This window comes from Mustela erminea, chromosome 12, assembly GCF_009829155.1.
Source record: "Mustela erminea isolate mMusErm1 chromosome 12, mMusErm1.Pri, whole genome shotgun sequence".
Taxonomy (NCBI): Eukaryota; Metazoa; Chordata; class Mammalia; order Carnivora; family Mustelidae; genus Mustela; species Mustela erminea.
The window spans coordinates 79,671,887-79,699,272 of NC_045625.1; the positions used below are offsets into that span (position 1 = coordinate 79,671,887).

General features: G+C 39.9%; 1 protein-coding gene and 2 long non-coding RNA genes across 5 annotated transcripts in view; all 3 read right to left on the reverse strand.

Annotated features, from left to right (window-relative positions):
- Positions 1 to 13,980, reverse strand: part of LOC116570881 — a 34,362-nt gene extending 20,382 nt beyond the window's left edge. For 2 of the 3 annotated variants that reach the window (XR_004277590.1, XR_004277589.1), the window contains exons 1-2: positions 13,607 to 13,980; positions 13,266 to 13,401 (exon numbers count right to left, since the gene is read on the reverse strand). This is a non-coding gene — a long non-coding RNA (uncharacterized LOC116570881). Of the gene's footprint in view, positions 1 to 6,058; positions 6,095 to 13,265; positions 13,402 to 13,606 lie in introns of those variants that run through there. The other variant, XR_004277591.1, reaches the window with a different exon arrangement.
- A 3,585-nt stretch (positions 13,981 to 17,565) lies between these two features.
- LOC116570161 lies at positions 17,566 to 22,311 on the reverse strand. The gene is made up of 3 exons (XR_004277299.1): positions 21,414 to 22,311; positions 19,305 to 19,425; positions 17,566 to 18,393 (listed from the first exon to the last, which is right to left on the reverse strand). It is a non-coding gene; the product is annotated as an uncharacterized LOC116570161 (long non-coding RNA).
- Positions 22,312 to 25,085: 2,774 nt separating this feature from the next.
- The window catches only part of TMC1 (transmembrane channel like 1), a 382,443-nt gene continuing 380,142 nt past the window's right edge, over positions 25,086 to 27,386 (reverse strand). Inside the window, exon 26 of the mRNA XM_032306873.1 lies at positions 25,086 to 25,197. Within this exon, the coding sequence (XP_032162764.1) occupies positions 25,175 to 25,197 (23 nt within the window). The 3' untranslated portion in view covers positions 25,086 to 25,174. The remainder of the gene's footprint in view (positions 25,198 to 27,386) is intronic.

A 27,386-nucleotide genomic window follows, 5' to 3' on the forward strand; every position in this document is an offset into this window, starting at 1 on the left:
GCAGGATATAAAATCAATGCAAGAAATCAGTTGCATTTCTTATACCAACAATGAGACATAAGAAAGAGAAATCAAGGAGTTGATCCCATTTACAATTTCACCCCAAACCATAAGATACCTAGGAATAAACCTCACCAAATCTGTACTCAGAAAAGTATAGAACACTCATGAAGGAAACTGAGGAAGACACAAAGAAATGGGAAAACATTCCATGCTCGTAGATTAGAAGAACACATATTGTTTCAATGTCTATGCTACCTACAACAATCTATACATTCAATGCCATCCCTACCAAAAATACCATCAACTTTTTCCACAGAGCTGGAACAAATAACCCTAAAATTTGTATGGAACTAGAAAAGACCCCAAAGAGCCAAAGGAATGTTGAAAAAGAAAACTAAAGCTGGTGGCATCAAAATTCTGGACTTTAAGCTTTATTACAAAGTTGTAATCATCAAGACAGTATGGTACTGGCACAAAAACAGACACATAGATCAATGGAACAGAAGACAGAACTTAGAAATGGACCCTCAACTCTATGGTCAACTAATCTTTGACAAAACAGGAAAGAATGTCCAATGGAAAAGAGATAGTCTCTTCAACAAATGGTGTTGGGAAAACTGGACAGCCACATGCAGAAGAATGAAACTGGACCATTTTCTCACAGCATACACAAAAATAGACTCAAAATGGATGAAAGACCTAAATGTGAGAATGTGAGATAGGAATCCATCAAAATCCTAGAGGAGAACACAGGCAGCAATTTCTGTGACCTCGGCCATAGCGCCATCTTGCTAGACACATACCCAAAGGCAAAAGTGAACTATTGGGACTTCATCCAGATAAAAAGCTTTTTTTTTTTTTAAAGATTTTATTTATTTATTTTGACAGATAGAGATCACAAGTAGGCAGAGAGGCAGTCAGAGAGAGAGAGAGAGAGAGAGGAGGAAGCAGGCTGCCCACTGAGCAGAGAGCCCTATGCGGGGCTTGATCCCAGGATCCTGGGATCATGACCTGAGCCGAAGGCAGAGGCTTTAACCCATTGAGCCACCCAGGTGCCCCAAGATAAAAAGCTTTTGCACAGCAAAGGAAACAGTCAGTAAGACCAAAAGATGGCCAACAGAATGGGTGAAGATATTTGCAAAAGTCTTATCAGATAAAAGGCTAGTATCTGAAATCTGTAAGAACTTATCAAACGCAACACCCGAAGAACAAATAATCCAATCAAGAAATGGGCAGAAAACATGAACAGACATTTCTCCAAAGAAGACATCCAAATGGCCAACAGACATAAGAAAAAATGCTCAATATCACTGAGTTGCAGGGATATACAAGTCAAAACCATAATGAGATACCACCTCACACCAGTCAGAATGGCTAATTAACAAGTCAGGAAATGACAGATGTTGGCGAGGATGTGGAGAAAGGGGAACCCTTCTATACTGTGGTGGGAATGCAAACTGGTGCAGCCACTCTGGAAAACAGTATTGAAGTTCCTCAAAAAGTTGAAAATAGAGCTACCCTACAACCCAGCAATTGCACTACTGGGTATTTATCCTAAAGATACAAATGTAGTGATCTGAAGGGACACCTGCACCCAAATGTTTATAGCAGCAATGTCCACAGTGGCCAAACTATGGAAAGAACCCAGATGTCTATCGACAGATGAATGGATAAAGAAGACGAAACAATGAAATCCTGCCATTTGCGATGAGGTTGATGGAACCAGATAGTATCATGCTGAGCGAAGTAAGTCAATCAGAGAAAGACAGTTATCGTATGATCTCAGTGATATGTGGAATTTAAGAAACAAAACGGGATCATGGGGGAAAAGAGGAAAAAACCAAAACGAAACAAAATCAGAGAGGGAGACAAACCTCAAGAGACTCTTAATCATAGGAAACAAACCAAGGGTTGCTGGAGGGGAGGGGCTGGGGGATAGGGTAACAGGGTGACAGACATTAAGGAGGACACGTGATGTATGAGCAATGGGTATTATATAAGACAGATGAATCACAGACCCGTACCTCTGAAACTGATAATACATATGTTAATTAATTGAATTTAATTTTTTTAAGTTGAAAAAAAGCTACACATTGTATGCAGAACATTTACAGTGATTTGTAATTTTATATGTGCTTATTTGTTTGATATCTCTCTTCCCTCTTAATGCCTTATCTACCCCTGTATCTCAAGTCTCCGGCACCATAGCAGAGACGCAGTGCATATTTATGAATGAATAATGAATAAATGAGAAGCAGACATGACAGTGACTATGTGTTCCCTACAAGAAGCAAAGAGCAGCCCCTGGTAAGCCTTTGCTGTGTTTTGTTTCTCTTCCAAAAATGTCTGTGATATTTCTTCTTGTATATTTATAATAAGATTCTCTTTTCTTGAGCCAGCTGGAATGAGTCTCTGTTCCTTGCAACAGCAATGTCCTAAATTACAGCTGGGGGGCGCATTGACTAACAGTCAAATGAATAAAATAGTAACAAGGTAACATTCTAGTAGGACACATCAGAGGAAAGAAGTAGTCGGCCTGGTAGTGTTTATCTAGGCTTCACACAATCTGAAACCGAAACTCTCAACCAAATTTACTTCCTAAATTTAACCCTTTAAAACTGGCCTCTGACTCCACCTGGTGGAGATACAGAAACCTGTGGCAACGAATCCATCCAAAGGAGTATAAAAGGCACCAGACCTATTTAATTTCTCAAAGAGAAGAGAGAGATACTCAGAAAGCCAAATGGAGGAGATTCTGGAATGTTCTGACCCGCTCAGTTTCCATGACAATAAATAGACTTGAACCATCATTTGCCTGGTGTTCTCGACTCCAGGAGTCCAGGGACCTGGGTGTTCCATTTTCCCTGTCACTTGCTTCAAGCTTTTGGTTAGTTTCTACCAAGGGGAAGTACAGGCAGGACTGGGAAAAAGGATTTGCCCCCAGGTCCGGACTCTGGGGGCACTTTCCAGCAGCAAGAGATAGCCAGCACTGTGTCACCATCTGATAGCACTTCTGGTGCCCATAGCAGTGAGTCCTGTCAAAGGGGAACCAGCAGCCCCTCAGGAGTCCCATCACCTGATCAGGTGGTTCTTTAGTTCTGGTTCTTCAGCATTGGCCCAGGCAGACCCGTCCTCCAGGATCCTGGGCTCAGGTGGCCATTGCCTCCACGCATTCCTTCCGCCAAAGGGACTATTGCTGGTCCCAGCAGCTACCTGAGTACCTGAGTATTTATACCTGAGTACAACAAATTTCTTATTCAATTCCTCTGTTTGAAAACCTAAAGTGGCTTTTGACCCACTTCTGTTTCAAGGCCTGAATATCCTGATTCAGATCAATTTCAGAAAATGAATGAAAATGACCTGGTAAATTAATAGTTGATTTTTTAAAAAACCACAGAAGCAACGCAAAGTAATTTTTTTTTTTTTAAACCTTAGGAGTTACAAATAAGTGACAGTTAAAGACTGGCATGTTTGCATACACAGACATTCAACTCTTAAAATTTTCAACTCCGGGAAAAAAACACAAACGAAAAAGAAAATCTCAGATTGAAAAGAGACTTGCAGTCACTACCTTTGTTCAAACTTTTTATCAGTTGCATTATAGCAGGATCTCCAAACTAGTCTCTCCTCTTTCAGTCTCTCCTCTGTTCAAACCATTCAGTACATTGTTATCAAAGTTATATTTCTAAAGGACAAATGCTATCACTCTCCTCCGTGACCTACCGGACAAGAAAGATTTAAAAGGTAGTTACTCCTAGGGCGCCTGGGTGGCTCAGTTAGTTCAGCATCCGTCTCTTGAGTTTGGCTCAGGTCATGATCTCAGAGTGCTGAGATCGAGCCCTACCGTCAGGCTCCATACTGGGCGTACACCCTGCTTGGGATTCTCTCTCTCCTTCCCCCTCTGCTCTTCGCCCTACTTCCTCCCCTCTCTCCAAAAAAAAGGGGGGGGCAGTAGTGACTTCAGGATTAATTAAAGAAATATCAAAACAGTAGTAGGTTATCTGCTAACCTTTAAACTTTCCTAACCATCATGTGATTACTCAACTGAAGCAATTTTAAAAACAGTAGGCTAGATCAACTAGAGAATAGAAAAGCATTAGAGAAAAATCATTGAAACCAAGGGTTGGGTCTTTGGGGAAAACAAAACAACATTGACAGACTTTTGGCTAGATTGATAAAGAAAAAAAGAGACCAAACTCAAATAACCAAAATCAGAAAAAAAAGTGGAGGGCAATACCATAGGTTTATAGAAATAAAAAGGATTAGTAAGCATACTATGAACAACTGTATACAAACTGAATAACCTCGATAAAACTGGCAAATTCTAGAAACATATTGTCTACCAACACTGTATCATGAAGAAATAAAAAATCTAAATAGACTTATAACTAGTAAGGAGTTCGAATCAGTAATCAAAATCCTCCTATCAAATAAAAGCCCAGAACCAGAAGGCTTCATGGGTGAGTTCTACCAAACGTTTTTTAAAAAGGTGGGGGGTATGCCTGGGTGGCTCAGTGGGTTGAGCCTCTGCCTTAGGCTCAGGTCATGATCTCAGGGTCCTGGGATGGAGCCCCGCATCAGGCTATCTGCTCAGCAGGGGGCCTACACACCCCCCACACACACCTCTGCCTGCCTCTCTGCCTACCTGTGATCTCTGTCTGCAAAATAAATAAATAAAATCTTAAAAAAAAAATTCTTGGATAACCTTAACGTCCCCAAAATCTTTTTTTTTTTAATTAATATCAGTCTTCCTAAAACTATTCTAAAATATTGAAGAGGAGGAAGCACTTTCAAATTCACTTTATGAGGCCAGCTTCTCCCTTTTAAGAGGACCAGACAAACACATTATAAGAAAAGTAAACAACAGGCTAATATCCCTGGTGAATATTGATTGCAAAATCTTCAAGAAAATACTAGCAAACCAAATTGAACAGCATGTTAAATGCTTACATAATACAACCAAGTGGGATTTATTCCTGGAACAATGCAAAGATGGTTTTACACACATAAATAAATTAATGTATTACATCACATTAACAGAATAAGGAAAGCCACATGATCATCTCAATTCAGAAAAGGCATTTGACAAAGCTCAACACCCTTTCATGATAAAAACTACTTAAACTGGGCATGGAAGAAAATGACTTCTGCATAATAAAGGCCACAAATGAAAAACTTACAACCAACCTCCTACTGATCGGTGGAATACCAAAAATCCTTCCTCTGGGATCAAGAAAAAGATGAGGATGCCCACTATCACCATATCTGTTCAGCACAGTATAGAAGATCTAGTTAGAGCAATTAGGCAAGAAAAAAGAAATTAAAAAACATCAAAGTTGGAGAGGAAGAAGTGAAATTATCTCTGTTCATAGACAACTGGACTTCTATGACTCCTACAACTTTATATAACTTTAGTTCATAGTAAGAAAAACTAATGATTACACATACACACATGTACACACACAAAAAACTGTTAGAAATAACGAATTATGCAAAGTAGCAGGATTAAAAATCAACACACAAATTGAGTTGAATTTTCATACATTAACAGCGAACAATCCACACAGAATTAAGAAAGCAATTCCATTTAGAGTAGCATTAGAAAGGATAAAATACTTAAGGAGGTCAAGTTCACGTGCTTTTCTACCCTCACCATTGAGCTGTAGCCAGCATCTAATTTTTGGTCTTTAATACTATTGTGGACTGAAGGGGTACAATGTCCGATGGACGACAGCTCTTCCCAAGCCATAGAGAAAAAAAACAAAAATCTATGTGGATCTGGATTCTAGTGTTTTTGCCAAAAATCTACTTACAATTAATTTAGATTTTTTTTAAAAAAAGTGTTTCTCACCATTCCTAAACTTAAAGTTTTGTTCCTTCCACACTGTTTCATTCATTTCTCTCTAGAAGTTAACACCCCTGATGAAATCATGAAACACTTATAAAAACATACGTAAATTTCCCATGATGCCAAAAAAAAAAAAAAAGAGGAAAAGAAAAAAACCTCAAAATGAGAGGACTATCAATGAATAGTGTTGTCTTCTTTCAAGTGTACCTTAGGGGCACCTGGGTGGCTCAGTCGGTTAAGTGTCTGTCTTTGGCTCGGGTCATGATCCAGGGCTCCTGGGGTCCCTGCTCAAGCCGAGTGTCTGCTTCTTCTCCTTCCGCTGTTCCGCTTGCTGGTGCTCGCTCACTTATGTTCTCTCTGTCTTAAGTAAATAAATAAAATCTTCAGATAAATAAAGTGTCTGTTACTCCCAGAAAAGTATCAAGCTTCAGAAGTTTCTTACCGTCTCACAAGGGAGTTTCATCAGTGGAAAGGATTCCTCCCGGCCGCGGCTCAGTTTGGATCCTGCAACGCAACTCAGAGTCAACGGCTCAAGGCTAGACCCTGGACCTCAGCAAGTCGGACATGGTATTCTTTTGTCTGAGGGTTTGAAAATACCATTTCCACTTTCTGGGAAAATTACTGCAATCTCAGCGAGATAAAAGCATAAGAGCAAAAAATAAGAATATAAATATGAAATGAAATCACTCATTAATGCAAGTAAATCTTCTCATCATTACCTTTACAGCTACAGTTGACCCTTGAACCAGGGCAAAGGGAAGGGGCTCCAATTCTCCCCACCACCTTTACTGCACAGTCAACAATTCTTGTACAACCAGATGCCTGGTTGGCTCAGTGGGTTAAGCCTCTGCCTTCTGCTCAGGTCATGATCCCAGGATCCTGGGATCGAGCCCCGCATCAGGCTCTCTGCTCAGCAGGGAGCCTGCTTCCTTGTCTCTCTCTGCCTGCCTCTCTGCCTACTTGTGATCTCTCTCTGTCAAATAAATAAATAAAATCTTAAAAAAAAAAAAACTTGTATAACCTTAACGTCCCCAAAACTTCCCTACTAATAGCTGAGCTGTTGACCAGAAGCCTTACTGATAACACACACAGTTGGTTAACATATTCTGTATGTTATGTGTGTTATATACTGTATTCTTACAATAAAGTAAGCTAGAATATTAAGAAAATCACAAGGAAGAGAAAATACGTTTAGAGTACTGTATTGTAAAAAATTCACATAGTAGTGGACTTGCACAGTTCAAAGTTGTGTTTTCAAGGGTCAAATGTATTTTAACTTTACTGTAATATTTGTAATGGCTGTGATATTCTGCGTGTGTTTTATTTGTTCCTTAAACTGCTAAAGGCAGTTAAGAGAATTTCGTATCTTATGTTTTGATTTTAATTAAATATCTAGGGGAGTAAAATTGAATAAGCTCATAATCATATAAATATTTGAGATATTCTAACTTCATAAGTTTTGATGGATTTGCTTTACAAGTAGTATAGAAATATTTAGAAAGATTGTGATTGCTCAGGGGTTAAGTGTTAGTAACAGAAAGATTTGAAGTTTAGTGAATTGAGCATTAAACAAAGAAAAGAAAATGTGTAGTGTCCACTGTGATGTTAAAGGATAGATCCACACAGTTGACTGCAGTTGTTGGGGGGGGATCCTTCAACAGGGCACTTTCTCCCCATCCCCACTCATAGATACCAGAGTCCAGGAGCCCAGAGGGCCTAGAACTTCACCTTTATTTGGTTTTTTATTTAGTCAGGCCTTTTAAATGTTATATTTTTTGTCCTTTGCCCATCGTTGTTATGTATCTGAAGCAGACTACAGTCATGATGATCTAAAGCATCTTAATTGAGAATCTCTCTTAACGGACTTTTAAAACTGAACTGGAAATCTGTTTTTTATTTATCTGTATTTCCTACTTAGTCACCAACATTTTTTTTTTACTTTTTTTTTTTTTTTTTAAAGATTTTATTTATTTATTTGAGAGAGAGAGAGTATGAGAAGGGGAGGGTCAGAGGGAGAAGCAGACTCCCTGCCAAGCAGGGAGCCCGATGCAGGACTCGATCCTGGGACTCCAGGATCATGACCTGAGCTGAAGGCAGTCGCTTAACCAACTGAGCCACCCAGGCGCCCAGTCACCAACTTCTTTAGACTTTAACTTCTTTGTATCTGTAGGCTGTGACACATAGTAAAGTGTTCAATAAACACATCTGAAGAAATTACAAAGACGGTAACATTTTGTGAACACAAGAAATGCTGGAGAGGGCAAGTAATAATGCTCACAGATTACTGATAGGCAAGTAGGTTAGTGCAGTTCCTTGGAACTGAGGTCAGCCGCGTCTTATAAACATGTTCATAAGCTTTGACTTCGCTTATAGGAATCTGGCCTTAGGTAATAATAAAAGGGAAAACAAAACAAAACAAAAAAATAACAGGAAAAAACCTGCATGTCCACTCATGGGGAACTAGTTAAATAAATTACAGTTCACTCACTGGATGGAAAATCAACCCTCCATTAAAAATATGTCTTGAGTATCATGTAGCAATATGAGAGATTATTTGTAGCAAAAGCTTATTTTAAAAGCAGCATTTTAAACAATTATGACAACATTATGAAACGCATGGATTAAAAACTGGCAGAAAATAACATCAAAATTATAAGTGTTAATTCTATCTCTCTTTCATTTCTCAATTTATATAAAACATGGTTTTGTAAATTGCCTTGCCTTCTGTCCTTAAATTTGCATCAGAATTAGATGCAGTTTTTAAAAAATCGCTGCTTCTTGCGACTACATATTTAGTTTCAGGAATCAAATAGAATATACATTCTGGAAAATGTGAGGTTTAATCTAGGAACAAATTCTACTTTCGACTTTTAGCCCAGAGTAAGCAGGAATCTCAGGCGCCCTATGACAGATCATGTTTCTACCAGTTTTGTACACACGGTTAATGTAAGCAAATGGTGCAACAGCTTTTTGGAAAATGAGGAGGAAGAGAAAGCAGCACAGAGTTGAAATGACAATGAAATAAGGTTCAGACAGACTTAAAAATGTTAGTAAGCATCCCAGCCCACAACCACTGCCCAAATGAGAGTGTGGCCATCTTAGATCCTCAGCCCACACAGCCTCCAGTTTTTGAAATCATCAGTACATCTGAAGTCAGCCATGCAGCAGTTTCGGTTTCAGTACTTGTCATACGCCATAGCGCTAAATGCTTTCTCGGGACCTTGTTGACGGACATGACATGGTGCTGTCTCTACTGTTAACGCAACTCTGAGACTCTTAGTACAAACTCAGCAATCAGAAACTTCACACCTGTTCCAACTCCATCTCTTCTTAGGTTGGAGGCAGTGGAGAATGTATTTTCTCCAAAGACCTAATTTCATCCAGGATCCCTATTCATCTAAATAGACAGGGGTAATTGGATGTTACTCTGCAGAAATACATCTAGGGAGTTTATTAAAAATATAGATGTTAGGGCCCATTCAGCAGAGACTAAGACTGAAAAGATTCTAGATTTAGAGACTAGAAATTTGTATATTTAACGAACATTTTTTCAAAAGGTTTATTTATTTTAGAGATAGAGCATGGGTACGCATGAGCAGGGAATAGAGGCAGAGAGAGGGAGATAATCTTCAAGCAGACTCCCCACTGAGCATGGATCCTACACAGGCCTTGATCTCACGAACTTGAGATCAAGACCAGAGCCAAAACCAAGACTTGGTCACTCAACAGACTGGACCAGCCAGGTGCCCAGAACATTCCCATTCTTACTAGTGAATCTGATGAAGGTGATATATACAACCTATTCGTTGATAAACAGTGTCTCAAACCCTTCTCAGAGTAGTCTCACCCTACACGTTGGTCATGAAAATATTTCTAACTCAGGGTCCTTCCCTGAACTCATCCAGAATGGTCAGACCGGATTGGATTTCCTCAGGCTTCCATGACCTTCTGCAGCATCCTACTGACTTCATCATTAAAGCTTTGGGAATTGGCACTGACACTGTCATGGTCTTTGTGAAAAATTTTAGTTCCTTTTCTTAAGAAGTTTATGATAATCTATTTGTTTGCCAATATACCAGACATATCACCAAACCCACACTAGCATAGTCATTAGTCATGGTTTAGGATAAACTTGACATCTCGGCTGAAGAGTGGATTCATCTGAATCTCAGGCTTCATTTCTGAGCTGACACCCTGTTGGCTTAAAAAAAGAAAAGATGGCGGCTCTAGATATGTCATCCTTGTTTATGCTTCTTTCTGTTTTTCTCTTTTTAAACCTTTTTATCCCGAGGGCTAATCAATGCTCGTCTACTTGAAATAAATCGGACCACCTGTAACACGTGTGGGTATCCTGATAACTGTTGTTTCAGACTCTCAAAAGTTCCTTCTCACCCCTTACTTTTCTCTTGTTCATCCATGTCCTTGGATGATTCCTGAAAAAAAACCTCACCATAAAAAAAAAAAAACAACAACTCACCATATATCGTCCTCATCATCATTGTCATCATCACCATTAAAAATGTATTAAACACCTAGAAAGTGACAGGTATTTTTCCAAGGACTACAGATTTCATTGTATTACATTTTATCTTCACAATCTCATGAGGTCTGCATTTTCCCCCTAACTTATGAGTAAGGAAACTCCATCGTGCCTTCTTCCCTTTCATTCCTTCATCTTCAATCTACATTGAAAATCCCCTCATAGGAAATTCCATATAGGTGCAGGCTTCTGGTTAATTCTTTTCTTGAAATATAGTCAACTGAGGCACCTGGGAGGCTCAGTCATTAAGCGTCGGCCTTCGGCTCTGGTCATGATCCCAGGGTCCTGGGATCCAGCCCTGCATCGGGCTCCCTGCTCAGGGGAAGTCCTGCTTCTCCCTCTCCCACTCCTCCTGCTCATGTTCCCTCTCTTGCTGTCTCTCTCTGTCAAGTAAATAAATAAAATCTTAGAAAAAAAAATATATATAGTGTCAGTCTTCTGCTTGTGCATGTAACCCATACTTGAGAAACGTGTAATACTGTTGAGTGCATACAGTGTAAGGATAATTCTACTCTCTCAAAGGTAAAATATTCTAAAACTATTTAGTTGAGAAATATATATATTCTTCTTCCCCTGCAGTGGATCTCCAATGGGCAGTATGTCTTAGTGTGTCGCCCATGTGAGAGTCAAAGAAAGTCTCTGACTCGCTGAGCCTAAGTCCTATGCCTACCCTGAGGCTGCATCAAAACAGAGACAGAGAAGTTATGGCCCCTCCCGCTTCCACAGAGGAAAAAACTTCCAAATAGGAGTTAACCCCCCGCCTCCGCCCATGCCACTGCGATGGTTCATGTTACGTGTCAGCTTGACTGGGTATTCTGGGTGTGCCTAGGAGGATGTTATGGGTGAGACTATATTTAAATTACAGATGAGGAAAGCAGATTTCCCTCCTTGATGTGAGTGGGACTCATTCAGTCACCTGAAGGCTTGACTAGAACAAAAAGCCTGGCTTTCCCGCAAGTAATGGGAAGGAAAGACTGCCTGGAGCTCGTTGGTTGGTTTCTTCTGCCTTCACACGAGAGCCGAAGCATTGGCTCTTCCTACATCCTGAGCCTGCCGGCTTCCAGACAGGTCTAGATCCAAAGATGTCTGGTGCTCAAGCCTGACTCAGACTGTAAATCCATCACAGGCTGTCCTAGGTCCCCCACTTGATCACAGCAATCTTGGGACTTACCAGCTCTATTATCAGCTTGGGAATTGTCAGCTCTGATCTTGGAATTTATCACACATAATCACGTGTGCCAATACACACACACACACACACACACTGTTGGTCCTGTTCTGTTTCTTTGGAGAACCCTGATTCACACAGGCAGGGGTTTATCTGCAGTCAGCCAAAAGTGGGCAAATCTCCACAATAGAATTTTCCATCATTTTTTTCTTAAAATGGGTGTGCCCCATTGTTGATCAACAGTGTCTCAAACCCTTCTCAGAGTAGTCTCACCCTACACGTTGGTCATGAAAATATTTCTAACTCAGGGTCCTTCCCTGAACTCATCCAGAATGGTCAGACCGGATTGGATTTCCTCAGGCTTCCATGACCTTCTGCAGCATCCTACTGACTTCATCATTAAAGCTTTGGGAATTGGCACTGACACTGTCATGGTCTTTGTGAAAAATTTCATTGTATTACATTTTATCTTCACAATCTCATGAGGTCTGTATTTTCCCCCTAATTTATGAGTAAGGAAACTCCATCGTGCCTTCTTCTCTTTCATTCCTTCATCTTCAATCTACATTGAAAATCACCTCATAGGAAATTCCGGCTATTCTTAAATGTTCTTAAACCTGGTAAATATGTTAAATCTTATATGTTATATGTTAGAATATGTTATGTTAAATCTTACATGTTCTTAAATCTATTCTTTTCCTTCTCAACTACACACCTCACGGAAGTGCTATAAATAGATCAGGGTTTACCATTTAAGTATATTTAAAGAAATTCATTTTTACATCAATTGTACTGTTTGGGGGCACCTGGGTGGCTCAATGGTTAGGCCTCTGCCTTCGGCTCGAGTCGTGATCTTGGGATCCTGGGATCCAGCCCCGTGTCGGGCTCTCTGCTCAGCAGGGAGCCTGCTTCCCCCTCTTTCTCTGCCTGCCTCTCTGCCTACTTGTGATCTCTCTCTCTCTGTCAAATAAACAAATAAAATCTTAAAAAAAAATTGTACTGTTTGTATTGTTACTTCAACTTTCCAATTTTCAACTTTTGTAATAAGATAAGATTTTAAAATGTCATAGGTTTTACCTAATTGTTTGATCCCGATTGTACCCACATTGCCTGGGTCAAATTAAATGCTGGGTCGCAGGCAGCGCTGCACACTGACGGCTTGCCATGCTCATTTTCAACCATATAAAATTTCATCACAAACATGCTAAAGTCAAGGACTTCTCGTGCCCCGTGTCCTTTCCTGTGAGGGAATGAATTCATTCCTCCTCCCCAAGCTATAAACCAAGGTTGATGGAAACTGCCCTGGGATGGGCCGGGTGCAGAGGGAGACTTTTCTCTCTCGCTTGCTAATTCTGTTTGTTTACCTAGAAAACCTTCATTGTACAAATAAAAACAGAATAACAAAGGAATGGGCAATCTTACAGACCACTAGGAGGGAAACCAAGTAGAATATTCTAGCAATCACCAGGTCCACCGTGAGGAGGGCCAGTGTGAACAGCTAACAAATTTGAAGCCAGATTTGCTCATTACATTAAAGTTGTCTCTTATCATACAGCCTGTCATTTCAACAGCACAGCGTAATAGAATATAGCATTTAATCAGAAAGTACTGGTTCATATATTAAAGCAATTACTGCAGTAAGAATGGCTCATTTTAATAAAAATAAAAAAACAGAGATTCAAACCACTGCTGGCCAAATTACTTACCTCCCCAGGCACAGTCCACAAGAACAGCTCAATACAGCACCATTTGTCTCTACAGCGGGTGGGAATCCTGGCTCTCCTTCATTCCAACACCATTTATGAAGAAGATCTACTAATCTCTTCACTGCAGTACTGAAGTCTAGAAATGGAAACGATAAACTTTCATTTCAAGACATTATAATGTCTTTCTCACATAAAACCCATAGAAATACAGAAAACACATTTTAAAGGATATTTGGCCATGCTGAAGGATAAAAAGAAGACAACTCCTGTAATAGATAAGAAATCATGAGAAATCCTGGAAATTCAAGCGCCCAATAGGTTGAGTTTATAAGAAAACTCACAGCATAAGACAAGTGTGAGAAAGTTCCAGCAGCAAAGGTGAGAATGGCTCCCACAGGATCCTGCACTGCGATTTCAGCATTCTTGTCCAGTGTGTCATGGGAAGTTTATCCATCAGGAATCTCTAGAAAAATCAGTTGAGGAATTAAGGGGAAAAAACCCTATCTTCTATAAGCTAGCAACCAATATATGGAGGTATCATTTGTTTTAAGGAATTCACTAAATCTAGTAAAAAGCCAGACACCTGGGGCCTGAAGTTTGGGGCCAACCTTTCTAGGAACCTGGACAAAACATGGAGGAGAGAAGCAGGAATGATTTAATCTAGTCTTCCTGTAGCTCAACGACATTGTGTTAAAAATAGCATTCATGGCCCGGTATACTATATATATATATATATATACCCGGTATAGAGCGCTTCGTGGACCTTGACTCAACTGCCTCTCTCGAAGCCTGGTGGTGGAAGTGTTATTCTCCTCCTGGCTTTTCTGGGGAGGACAGTAAGGTTACGAGATAGTGTGTCTTTCCCCAGGTCACTTGGCTCAAAAGCGACGGATGCCCCCCGAACCTTGGACCGTGGAGCTCATTCTCTTCACCAAGACCTCACCGCCCCTCCCTCTGAGCTCTGTGGACCGCCCTGAACTGGCCCTGTGACAGGACTGGGGCCTCTGGACTTTAAGAGTCAAACACTCCTGGGGTAAACAGAGGCGTACATAAGCTGCAGTAATAATGATGGTGAGGAGGAGGAGGAGGAAGAATCGGTAGGGGAAGAAGGAGTCGGGAGAAGGAGGAAGAAGATGGTAGAAGGGAAGGGGAAAGGGAGGAGAAGACGGTCAAGGGCAAGTTATAAATGCTAAGATGAGACCATGAAGCTGGTACTGGGCCGACCCCGTGCAAACCAGCGGATGAGACCCCCCCCCATTTCCCGTGCCGCTACCCTCGCTGGTACAGCCTCTCCACCCTCCCTGCCTTATCTGCAAGACAAGGACACCTTTGCGACAGGCTCGAAGGTCATGCGAGGACTGCATGGCGAACCCCGCAGGTGCTCAGAGCTTGAGTTAGTCCTGCTACCCCCCAGGGAACAGTGGGTGAGTCCAGAGGATGGAGGCAATCTGGGAGATTCCCGCTGAGCCTTGAAACGAGTTATTTGAAAAACATAAACAACAACAAAATCCCAACTCTAGTGCTGCCATAAAAGCACCTTCCAGACCACAGAAGCAACCAGGAAGCAGATCCACAAGCAAACCACATTTCAGCTCGGGGTGTGCGGATGGATGTGTTTGGAGAGTGAGGTTCACAGAGATTCCACGAGACACAAAGGTACTGAAGCTGGAAACCTGAGAAACAATGAGGTGCTAAGGGGACTTGAAGGGTCCTCAAGCACCTCAGTGCATGGGGACTAACCAGGGGTTTTCCTTCACCTAATTTCTTGTCTTAGAGAATCCTGGGTATTTTATTTGTTTCTTTTTGATTTCAAATTTGAATTACAGGCCCTTGGGACCCCAGTGTGCAATCTGCTTCTTGTTCTTTTCCCCCTGCCTAGAGCACACAGTGTGGTTTAAAAAGGCAAAAACAAAAACAAACAAAAAACTGAATCAAATGTATAAAATAAAAACATAAAATATAAAATAAAATTAAAATTAAAATTAAAAGGCTGATATGCTGTGATGTTGAGTTTGGGCCGAGTTTGCTTGCTGTCTGTGTTCATAATTAAACAGATGATGCTTCACAAAACCAAGACACACAGATAATCTCAGGAGATCTCAGGAGGAGGAAGTAACCTAAATGTCACAGGTTAATAGTTTCTGTTACTGCGTTAATTAGTGTTAACCTCACATAAAACTAAAAAAAAAAAAAAAAAAAAAAAGTTTGGGCTCCCTCTCATGGTAGTATATTTTGAGAGCTGAACTCAAATAACGTTTTTTTTTGTGCAGGAAAAGCATGACTACGCCTTAGTAAACAAAAAGAAAAATTGCTTTTTAAAAGAAGAAAGACAGCAAAGCTCTGACAAATGGTTCCGGAGTGTACAAAGAGAGCTGTTTGATGGACGTACAGTATCGGAACCAGAGTGCCCACTAAAGGCCCTCATACTTAGTGTACACTGATGGTTCCTGGGCAACCTGCCGGTAGATGGAGTGTGCACGTATGCACCTGTGTGTACTCATGTGTGTGTATGAATTTGTGCTAATTATTAACGTAAAATATTTTGCTTTGTGACATAAAAATTCAGGTTTCCGGGTTCTCTTTAAAAATCAGAAGCTCTGGGAGGCCTGGTTCTGCAATAATTAGCTGGAACTGAGTAGTTAAGGCTCCCTAAAGATATGCCCATTCTTTTTCATTCCATTGTATCCTACCAGACAGCTTAGGGTGTCATTTTCTTGGCCTCTGTTGGTGTCTGGGTTTGCAATCTCTGTCAAAGCAGGAAGTGCACAGCAGAAAGGCTCTAATGTCCTTGGAAGAGCACAAAACACGGAATAAAGATCTCTGGTTCCCAGCTTTGTCACTTCCTGAGTGGGTGACTTTGGGGGAAAACAGTCCCTATCTGGAAGTGTCTGCGTTATAATTTCTTATACTACTCCAGTTCAGTTCCTCTGGGCTTTCCTTTTTTTTACTAAAGAGACTATGCATGTAGAGCAGGTATGGATTATATATACTCTACAACACTATTTTTTGAATAATGGTCACTTCTCAAAAGTAAGCAAATGATGGTCAAGCCTCCGACTATCGAATTCACTGTAATTTAAACCCTTTTTGTGTGTTCCCTCTCACTCCCCCAAGAGGGAGTAAGTAATCAAAACCTTCCAAGTGCCTTCTGGGTGTCCCTTTCTTATCAGCTTTTGTCCCCAGCCCAGTGTCACCCTCCCTGACAAGCTTCCCCAGCCACATTTCCCTCATTTTACCTTTCTCTTGGCCATTGTTGGTGGCAGAGTTTGCTTTATTCTTTCCAATTTTCTCATGTTTTTATTCAGTGTAAATGTTTACTGTCCGGATCGTCCTTATGGAAAGGGAGAATTGTGTTCAATGCTGGGTTCTGGAGCCTACTACAGTGCCTGTCACACAAATATTTATGCACCTTATAGGGTAGTCTCCCAACCTACACTGAGGACTGGTTGATTCTGTAGAATCTCAAGTGTTAACCCCCAGGAAGAATAGAAAAGGAAGAAGAGGTGAGAGTCTTGGAGGTCTAGCTGATGCTATTAAGGAAGACAAAGAGCAATCACTCACAATCAAGGAGGTAACAATTCACTTTGCTGGGTTGTGCACTAGCAGAAGGAAACACTTCTTAGCAGTCAGAGTGACCCTGGCCATGAACCCAATGAATGCCAAAGCCAAAAAGAATTCACTGGATTCATCTAGGAATAACTGGTATCATTTGTGAATCACAGATTTGTGACATTCATTTTCCATAATTTTTAGCTCTAAAGGTTGGGAAGGAAATATCTTCATTCCTAGGGCCAGATCTCTTTTATTAATTTTTCATAGTTCACCACAGATCAGCACGCATATTAACAACAAGAAGGCAATCAATAGCCATGTGACAAATGTTTAAGAAAAATGAACCACAAACGCTATTACAAAGTAATAATTGGAGTTTTTTTTAATTCATAGGCTTAGGAAATGGTATGAGTTAATATTCAATCCCATCATTGCCTCAAGAATATTATCCCTGTGTCCCAAAAAAGGAAGCTCTGTGATCCCAATTTATATTCCCCTAGTAATAAAGCATTAGAAAAGGTAATACAAAAGTGTCAAAGTATATGCCTATCAACAGTTCCTTCCTCTCTCTTCACTGGCCCCTCTATGCCCCCAGACAACCTGGGCAAGACACCACTCTGACCTGGCATGTCATTGCCTTCAAGAAACTGATTTTTATTCTATTCTATTCTATTCCTATCCCATTTTACTTTAGTAATCTCTACACCCAACATGGGGCTTGAACTCACAACTCCAAGATCAAGAGTCACATGCTCTTCTGACTGAACCAGTCAGGCACCCCAAGAAACTTACCGCTGCTTAGCTAAAATCCCTTCTCTGGACCTTACCAGCCTTAGGTCCAAAGGAGGTATTTACTGATGTTAAGATCCCACATGCATTGCATCCATGTCTTGGTACATAAACATTAGTACTCTGCAAAGGACCACCTGTTTATGTTTGTTGATCCACAGTTTATGAATTCACCTCTCAGGCTCATTCACCATGAAGCTTGCTCTGACTCTTATTTTGCTCCTCCAGTCCCTCAAACCAGTATCAGAGAAGTGCCTGTCATAGATGTCCATCATGCGGACACCAGAACGCTTTCAAGTGGGTCATCTCCAATGGTCTGCTGTATTGGGCTGCCGACTGATGGTAGTGCCACGGTGGGGGCGTGCCCCATTCACAGGGGAGCAGAATTGTCTCTCTTCCCTTCTACATGTTGGGCTTGACCCTGTGGCCACCAGCAGAGCATCACAGGTACCCCACTGTCCTGGAGGCCTCCCCCTACCAGCTTACTCCATCAGATTCAGTCTGCAGTTTCCCTCCGTCTCCACTGGACTCTAATCTAATCCATTTGTATTTCTTTCCCCACTTCCTCAAAGGCAGCAACTCCCACCCCCCAATGCAAATCAACTGCTGAAATCAGATGGGTGGAGAGGCCAGCTCCCGCAGTTTACCATGAATCTCCCAGCATAGCTGAAACCCAGCTCTGTGTACAATTTAATTGAAACCGTCACAAAAACTTACTTCATCAAGAGTTTTTAGAGTGGCACTCACTATCGAATGGAAAGGGAATGCAGCCACACATGGAAGCCACCTGTCGTTTAAAATTCCGTAGTAGCCATGTTAAAGGGAAAAAAAAACAAGCAAAAAGAACTTTAGTAATTTAGTTCACTTAGCCACAAATCTGCAAAATAATATCTTTCCCACACTCAATCAAAATGAAAAAGATATTAATGAGATATTTTGCAGTAGCTTTTTCACACAGTCTTCCAAATCAGGGAGAAGTTGATGTTTATAGCACATCTCAATTTCCAGCTATGTTGCAAGGGCTCAGTCATCCCATATGACTGGTGTCTACCTGATTGGGGGCAGCTCTGGTTTGGAGAATAGGAAGGCATCAGAGACACCGCGCTGTGCAAATCCTTATCTTGCCAGTGAGATTGAAAGAGGCTGCCCCATTCCTAACAAGTCAAACAGTTCATCAGTAGTAGAGACAGGACTAGAGCACTGGGGCCCTACGACTCAGTCACACACATGTTTATTCACTTAATGCTGCTTATGTGATATTTACTAAGCCACTCGGCTACTAAAACACACCCTCCTCAAAAATACTAAGAACGTGGTGCCAAAATAATCCGAGCAGGGTTTTTTTGTTTGTTTGTTTGGTTGGTTGGTTGATGTATTTGTTGTAAATAACTTCAATGCCCAACATGGAGCTCGAACTCACGACCCTGAGACTGAGTGGCGTATCTATGGACTGAGCCAGCCAGGTGCCCCCTCCCTGCCAAACGGTTGTTTTTATTGGGTCTGTGAAAGACTGGGTTTTTCCAACTGAGTAAAACCTGTTTTGCAAGTGGTTTAAGAGGGAATCATTTTCTGAATTAGCTCAATTCAAATCATCCTAATTTTTAAAAATATTCCTAACATTTTCAAGTGAAAATATCTGATGGACCAGAAAAGGAGAATCAGGGGTAATATTGATCTAGCTGTTAACTGCACACTGACCGGTGCGCTACCTGCTAAATGCTGCAGGCCAGTTATCATCAGCAGCATCATCACATGCGATTCCGACAGGAATCTGAACAGAGCCGATTATAATCCATTTTAAAGATGACATAAAGGAAGCCTAGTGAGGGTAAGCAGTCAGCCTGGGTCAAAAAGCTAGTAATGATAACCAGAAAATCACATGGCCAGTGAATAATGCTTTTAGTCCAGGAACAGAACTGGAGCTCAAACCTTAGACTCCCTAGACAGTGCTCTTTGACCACCCCCTCAACCGCCACGCCACACTCAGCCCCCATGGTTAATCTAGTGATCTGTTGAGCTGACACATATGGAGCCTTTTCCATGATATAAAGGCTGAGTATGTCCACTGGGTCTCATCTATTACTTCACCAGGGACAAACATTTCCCATGGAATCAACTCATTCTGTATCCCACTGAGATCGGTTGTAGATCTAGCCAATGGTTCCTTCTGCAGCAGGCTGATTTTCTCCTGCTGAGGGTCATGCCATAGACACTTGTGCAACTTTGAATTCCACCAGAAGAATGTCAGTTCTGAGGCCCTTGGCCTAAGCACCTTGCCCTTCGGAACTATTTATCTATTATCTTTTTCAGAGGTATCTTCACACCAAGCATAACAAGACCACATTCACAAAAAATTTTCTTAATTAATGTCATTCTGTTTGACCTGCCTTAATATATAGACTGATTTCTCAATACGTGTGCTGAAGCCATTTCTTCCATTTACCTCTATATCAAAACTGTGCTATATACTCCCATAGGAAAAAAGTCTGATCTTAAAAGAAAAAAAAAAAGCATTTTAGGATTTTAACACTCAACTCAGTCACACTCTCTGTTCCTGCTGACTCACGGTCCTTATTTATATAATCCCTGCAAAATGCTAACCATACCTGTAGGACCTTATACTCAAATTTATAAGCACATCAGATAGCTAATTCCATGGCCGGATTATAAGATAAAGCAAGTAAGCAGGTGTTTAGAGAACCAACAAAGCAGGAAATTTTTTTTTTTTTTTTAGAAAGGAGCGTCTGACCTCAGCAGCATATGTGTAAGTTTAGTTTTATAGGCTAATCTTGTTTTTACTTAAATTTAGATATTGGGGCTCACCATATTTTCAGTATGCCATAAAAATTATGATCAGGCTTTGATAATTTCTCATTTCAATAGTGTTCTCGATTACTTCACAGAGCTTATATGTATGGTCAAGCAGATAAATTAATTACACCATAACTACAATTATTTAGAACTCCCTAAAAACAAGGATGGCAACCATAGCTATTGCTGAGCACTAAACACACATCAGGCACGGTGCTGTGTTCTATGCAGATTTTCTCTTTTAATCCTGAATAGAAATTTTATGGGGTAGGACTCTTACTCTTCCCATTTTCAGAGATGAGAAACATGAGGTTTTGAACAATTTCCTTAAAGTTACGTGGCATATTTTATAGTCATTAAAAATTGTCTTGAGGTAATTTTATGACATGGGAAAATATTAAATAAGTAAGTAAGATAAAACTAAATATATCTTATGATCCAAAATATTTTATGGAGTCTGGGTATATATGTGTGAATTTGAAGGAAAAAAAAAAAACTGCATCCAAACACTAACAGCGGTTTTCCTGGATGGTAGAATTATGGGAATTGGGGTTTGTTTGGTTTTTTTTACTTTTTTTATTCTATGCAAAATTTTTAAATTTGTTGTAATGAACATGTACCTCTATTATTATAAGTTTTTATTATTTTTTTAAAGATTTATTTATTTGAGAGAGAGCTTGTGTGCCAGTTGCCGGAGGGACAGAAGGAGAGGGAGAGAGAGAAGCCTCAAGCAGTGTCCCTGCTGAGCACAGATCAGACATGGGGCTGGATCCCAGGACCTTAAGATCATGACCTGAGGCAAAATCAAGAGTAAGACACTAAACTGACTGAGCCACACAGGCACTCCTATTATGAGGTTTTAAATAACCACAAGGATTTATATGAAAATTTCTTGGTATGTATGAAAAAGTTGGGTGTTATATAATATCTAAGTTCTCAAAAGAGGTCAAGTATTTATCATATATATTTTTCTATTATTCATAGTTATTAACTCACCACGATCCATCCTGGAAAAGGCTGCAGGACCATCCAAGGCCAAGTGTCAAGGCAATCCATTACCAGAGAACTCTGAGGAAAATAAATCTCATAACGGGGCTTGAGAACTCCTGTCACCATCACATTTTGGTACTTCCTTCTCTCAGGATGTAAAGACAGAAAGAGGCCATGACTATAGTTCATTTAAAAAAAAAAAAATTCTTAAGTTTCAATGTCTATCTTCCAAAAAATCAAGTACCTACCTGCATTGAGAGCTGAGCGCTGCCAATCCCATTCTTAAGGCTCTTGATTTTGAAGCCTGCTTACTTATTCTTTTGGGATATATTTTTCAACAAATTGCTTTTATCCTCATACACCAAACAAGGCAAAAAAAAAAAAAAAAAAAAGTTATAACTCGGTATTATATGTTTGACTTAAGTGAGGAAATAAAAGTCATCACATTCCCATCTCACTGGCACCCCCCACCCCCCCCAAAGAACTCGGTGTTCCACTGCAGGCTAAACTTCTTTGTTTACATTCAATTTACTAAGCATGTGATGCCAATACTGAAGCCCAGGGTTATTTACTCATCAAAAAATCCTAGCTTTGGAAGTCTGGGAAAGGTGAGGATAACATCTGAATGTTGCTTGGCATTGCACTCGATAGAGAATAAAAAAATAGTAAAACTCTTTTCCAGTTTCTGACCATGTACTGTAATACCTCTGTCATGGTGAAGAAAGGGACAGTCTTGCCTGACAGGGAAAGCTAACATTGATTTTCCTCAATCTTAAAATGGCTTCATAAGGTGTAGTATCATTCTAGAAGATTCTGGAAACCAAGAAGATCAGTTTGTCAGGTGGTAGGAAACAGTGGGAGAAAGTAGAGCAGGTGATACTTGGGAGACATTATGTTTGACGAACATGTGACACACAGTGTTTGATAAATGATTATCAGAGGTAGGAAGGTGTACTACTACCCCAGTGTGGTCCCTGCATGCATTACAAGCCTACTTCCCTACAATCTACTCATATTCCCTGAGGAAAGGATTGGTAAATCAAAGTGAAACATTGCAAGTTCCAGTAGAGTCAACTAGGTTAAGGCAGGGCTCCAGTACTGAAGTGTGAGGCAGGGAAATGGATCCCAAACCTCTTCTTAACTCATCCACTGAGGAGTGACAATAGCAAAGGCTGCCCCCTGTGGCAACTAGCGGAACTACATTTCGCCATAGGATAATATTTGGGTCACCAAAATATATTTCCCAACCTGGCCAGCATGGCTCTGGTACAGGTAGGGATCCATCAGGATAAGAAAACATAGTTCAGGTCAAAGTATTGTTAATATGAACCCCTTGATATGGTTTAAACTGTGTGCTTCCTCTCAGAAGCCAAAGGAAATGATTCAAACCATGTGTCAAAACGCAGTTTTTCAGTTTTCAAATTGAAAAGCTCTTCAGAGAAATAAATTTAGTTTCCACATATATTTTCCAGAATTTATTTTTTATTTCCCTCAGAAAAAAATGAAAGGTTCAGTCTAGCTGGTTGGTTTGTTCATTTACCTTCTAAAATTCTTCCTATGGCCTTGATCATTATATTTAGAAATAATGAAACAGAACTAGATCATAGCGATCAGAACCTTCCCGGTACAAGGCTATTCTCAGACTCGTCCTCAGACAATGGTGGAAGTGGCCTTCACTTGTTCAGATGCTTGTTCAGGTGGTACTGGGGAAACATTTTGGGCAGCTCTCTGGAGACTAAAAGGGTTAAAGTTTCTAAAAATGCTTAACTTAAATCAGGTGGGTATTTAGGTGCCATAAAAATCCAACTTAATTTTTAGAAAGGCTGAAACTTAGAATATCATGCCTGAATTCTTATACCATGAGCATTTTTCCAAAAGTACAATTGCTTCAAGAGGTATAAACTCAATTATAAAATAAGCCATGGAGACGCAATGCACAGTACAGGGAGTGTAGTCAATAATATTGGTAATAACTGTGTATGGTGACAGATGGTAACTAGACTGAAAAAAAAAAGGAAATTACCTTTAGGAGATGAAGTCCTTGGGGGACGATTTGTCATCTCTCATCATCTTTGTTATGAAGTCGATCAAGAACAAGGGAGCGTCACCCACATTGTATACTTGGCCACACATATAAACCAATTCTCTAATCTTATTACTATACAGTACAAAAACAATCCACGTATAAATAAGCTTTTGCTTTATTTACTCATCTGCATTAGAATCAAATGAGATGATAAACCCGCAGGGCAATAGGTGATTCCATTTATGACATCAGAGTAACATTTTTCATGCAGGTAACGGAAGTTCTTGTTTCACAGTGCAGCTGCTGTAAGTTAAATTGATTCAATTTAATTAACAAGCATTTACTCAGTGCCTACCTGTGAATATAGCACTATACTTACTAGGCATACAAAGGAGTTAAAAGGCATGATCCCTGCTCATAGGGAGCTTCCAATCTGGAGAGGAAAGATGATCCATGCATTATAGGAAACAGTAAGAACTGTTAAAAATCAGAGGAAAGTCTGTATAAATCATAGATTCTGAATTAAAGACATGAGGGCCCAAGGAAACCTACTGAGGAGAGATACATTTGGGAATGGAGGCCAATCTGGAAAACTGGACCAAAGGAAGAACCTCTTGAATTTGTATCATGGCAAGTGATGAGCAAATGGGTTGGCAGAGGAACAGGAGATCATTTCACAGCCAGATCCAGAGTGAAGAAGGAAAAACTCAAAGACATGGAAACAAAACCCAGCAAGTCAATTGCAGGAAATGGCAGGCAAATTGGCTTAGCTCTGGAAAAGGACGCTGTGGGTGACTAGATGTAACTGAAGTCACACAACAAGTCCAGCTGAGGGCACTTGGCCTCTTCAAAGTCAATTCAAACTTTGAATAAATACTAACGCTTAAACACATCCATAAACTGAGCCCTCCCCCCCCATAAAAGTATACGTTTTCCCAACCTTAACAAAAAAGCAAAGACACATCGTGGAATATTAGAATCTAAACTCAGGTGATGTGATCATTGGAGGTCGCGATCAGGCTGTGAAGAAGTTGCAATCGTGTACAACTGTCTTAAAAAAAATCAAAACTCACAAAGAGGTAGGTACACTTCAACCCTGTGCTACTTAGACCTCTATTTCCCTTAGGCTTTTTCTTTTAAAAAGCCCATTCCTTTTTATACTGAACCCACCAGCAAATAAAGAGTCTTGAGTGTGAAGCTGAGGGAGCCCTGGAGGGAGAGACAGGAAAAAAAAAAATGGAAAACAAGATGTTGGTTTTAAACTGTGAGTTAGTGAATAATTACAATGAATACTTTATAAAAATATTTCTGAACTCTGAAGGAAAAAAAAAAAGGTGAAATATCTCTGTTCCAAGGCAAAGAATACTAAGGCAGAAGGAGTCTATAACACAGAAGTCCATATGAGCGAAGTATTTTTAATTAACCCAAATGGTAAACCAGTAACCTGTTTTGCTGAATCACATTCACTCTTAAATCAGTTTGCTGGAAGTGATGTCAGGGAAATCAGGGGAGAAAGTGCGGGTGCAGGAGCAAATCCCTTCATTTGGAACAAGGTGGAGGTTGTCCCTGCTGAACTAGGACTGACAAGGCCTTGACTGACCGGCATGACCTTGACAATCCATGAGGGTTAGAACAAGGGAACAGCAACTTCACGATGCTTGTCATCTTGACTTTTATGTGAGTCATTGGTTTTAAACAGCAAGGTGAGGAGTACTTCTGGGTCCCAGCGTGTCTATGAAAGTTACTGGCCACCAGCAGCCGCAGCTGTTCAAGAGAGGGAAAGAGAGAGAGAAAAGATGAAGAAGCAAATGACAGTTGAGCTTTCACTGTGCTTAATGTTCTGAAAGAGGTGATCTGAAACCCATATCTTCCAAATGTGCCCCACACTGCTGTAATATTTAGTATTTTTATATTCAAAATATTTCCATATTTCTTATTTTCAGGATAGTGAAAATGAGAGTTCTGCTCTTTTTATAAAATCTATCCAGTACTATTTATATAATTAATATACAAATGTACCCTTTAAAAATTTTTCCAGTAAAAGAATTCCTCATCAGCCAGTAGGAATTTAGTCGGTGTTTAATCGAATGATGGTAAATTCTGAGAAAGCAACTATGAATAAGATAGTCTCTTCCTTTACAAAGGTTGTACACATTTTTAAGTACAAATTATGGGAAAATATCAAATAAATAGCATGCAATAGGATTATATCATTATTTAAAACAACAAAGGTAACAGTAAGCTTTACCTAGAATTCAGATCTTAAAAGTCAGAACTTTTCCCTCACTACTCTAAACACTCATTTGGTCATGTTAAGTTATAGTCACAATCTGGAGGAAATACAAGAGCAGAGAGGACATGTGTAACATATTTGCTTCCAACTCTAAGATGCCCAAGGGGCTCACTTCGGCTTTAAGGACACACAGAAACCAAGAGTAAAGGGATGGAAAAATATATTCCATGCAAATGGAAACCAGAAGCAGGTATAGCTACATTTATTTCAGACAAAATACATTTTAAGCCAAAAATGGTAACATGAGACACATATCATTTATTATGTAATGATTACATTATTATGCAATGACATAATATATTAAGTAATACTTCATTACATAATAATTACGCTATTATGTAATGATTAAAGAAGACACTTATAAATGGAGAGATCACTCATGTTAATGGATTAGAAGAACTAATACCGTGAAAATGCACATACCACCCAAAGCAATCTACAGATTCAATGCAATCCTTATCAAAATTCCAATGGCATTTTCAAAGAAATAGAAAAAACAATCCTTATATTTGATGGAACCGCAGAAATATCCCAAATAGCCGAACAATCTTGAGAGACAACAAAGCTGGAGACCTCACACTTCCTGATCTCAAACTATATTGCAAAGCTACAGTAATTAAACAGTATGGTGTTGGCATCAAAACAGACAGTAAGATCACTAAAACGGAACAGAGAAACGGGGAATAAACACACACACACGGCCACTTAGTTTTTGGCAAGTACTAAAAATACACAATGAAGAATGGATATTCTCTTCAATAAATAGTGCTGGGAGAACTGGATATCTGCATAAAAAAGAATGAAACTGAACCCTTATACACAAAAATCAACACAAAATGTAAGACCTTAAACCATAAAACCTCTAGTAGAAAACCTAGGGGAAAAAATCTCCTTGCCCTTGGTCTTGGCAATGATTTTTGTATTTGACACAAAAAACAAAAGCAGCAAAAGTAAACATTAAACTAAAAAGCTTCTGCACAAAAAAAAAATAAAAAAAAATAAAATAAAAATAAAAAGCTTCTGCACAGCAGAGGGAATCATCAATAAAATGAATAAGCAAGCTATGGAATGTGGGAGAATATCTGCAATCTGATAAGGGGTTAATATCCAAAACAGACAAGGAAATGAAACAACTCAACAACATAAAAACCAAATAACCTAATTTAAAATGGGAAAAGGACTTGAATAAGCATTAATTCAAAGAAGACATACACGCAGTCAATATTTGTACATGAAAAGGTGCTCGAGATCACTATCGGGAAAATGCAAACCAAACCACAATGAGATAGCACCTCACGCCAGGATGTCTATTATCAAAAAGGCAAGAGACAATCAATGCTGACAAGGATGTGGAGAAAAGGGAACCACCGTGCGCTGTTGGTGGGAAGGTAAAGTGACATAGCCAGTATGGAAAACAGTATGAAAGTTCCTCAAGAAATTAAAAATAGAACTATCCTATGAGCCAGCATCCTACTTCTGGGATATATATCCAGGGGAAATGAAATCATTAATTTGTGTTCCCACGCTCACTGCGGCACGGGAGGATAAAAACGACATAAGAGTCCATCTACGGAGAAATGGAGAAAGAAAATGGGATAGATGCGTATAATATCATAATAATATAATAATATTCAGCCTTATAAAAAAGGAAATCCTGCCA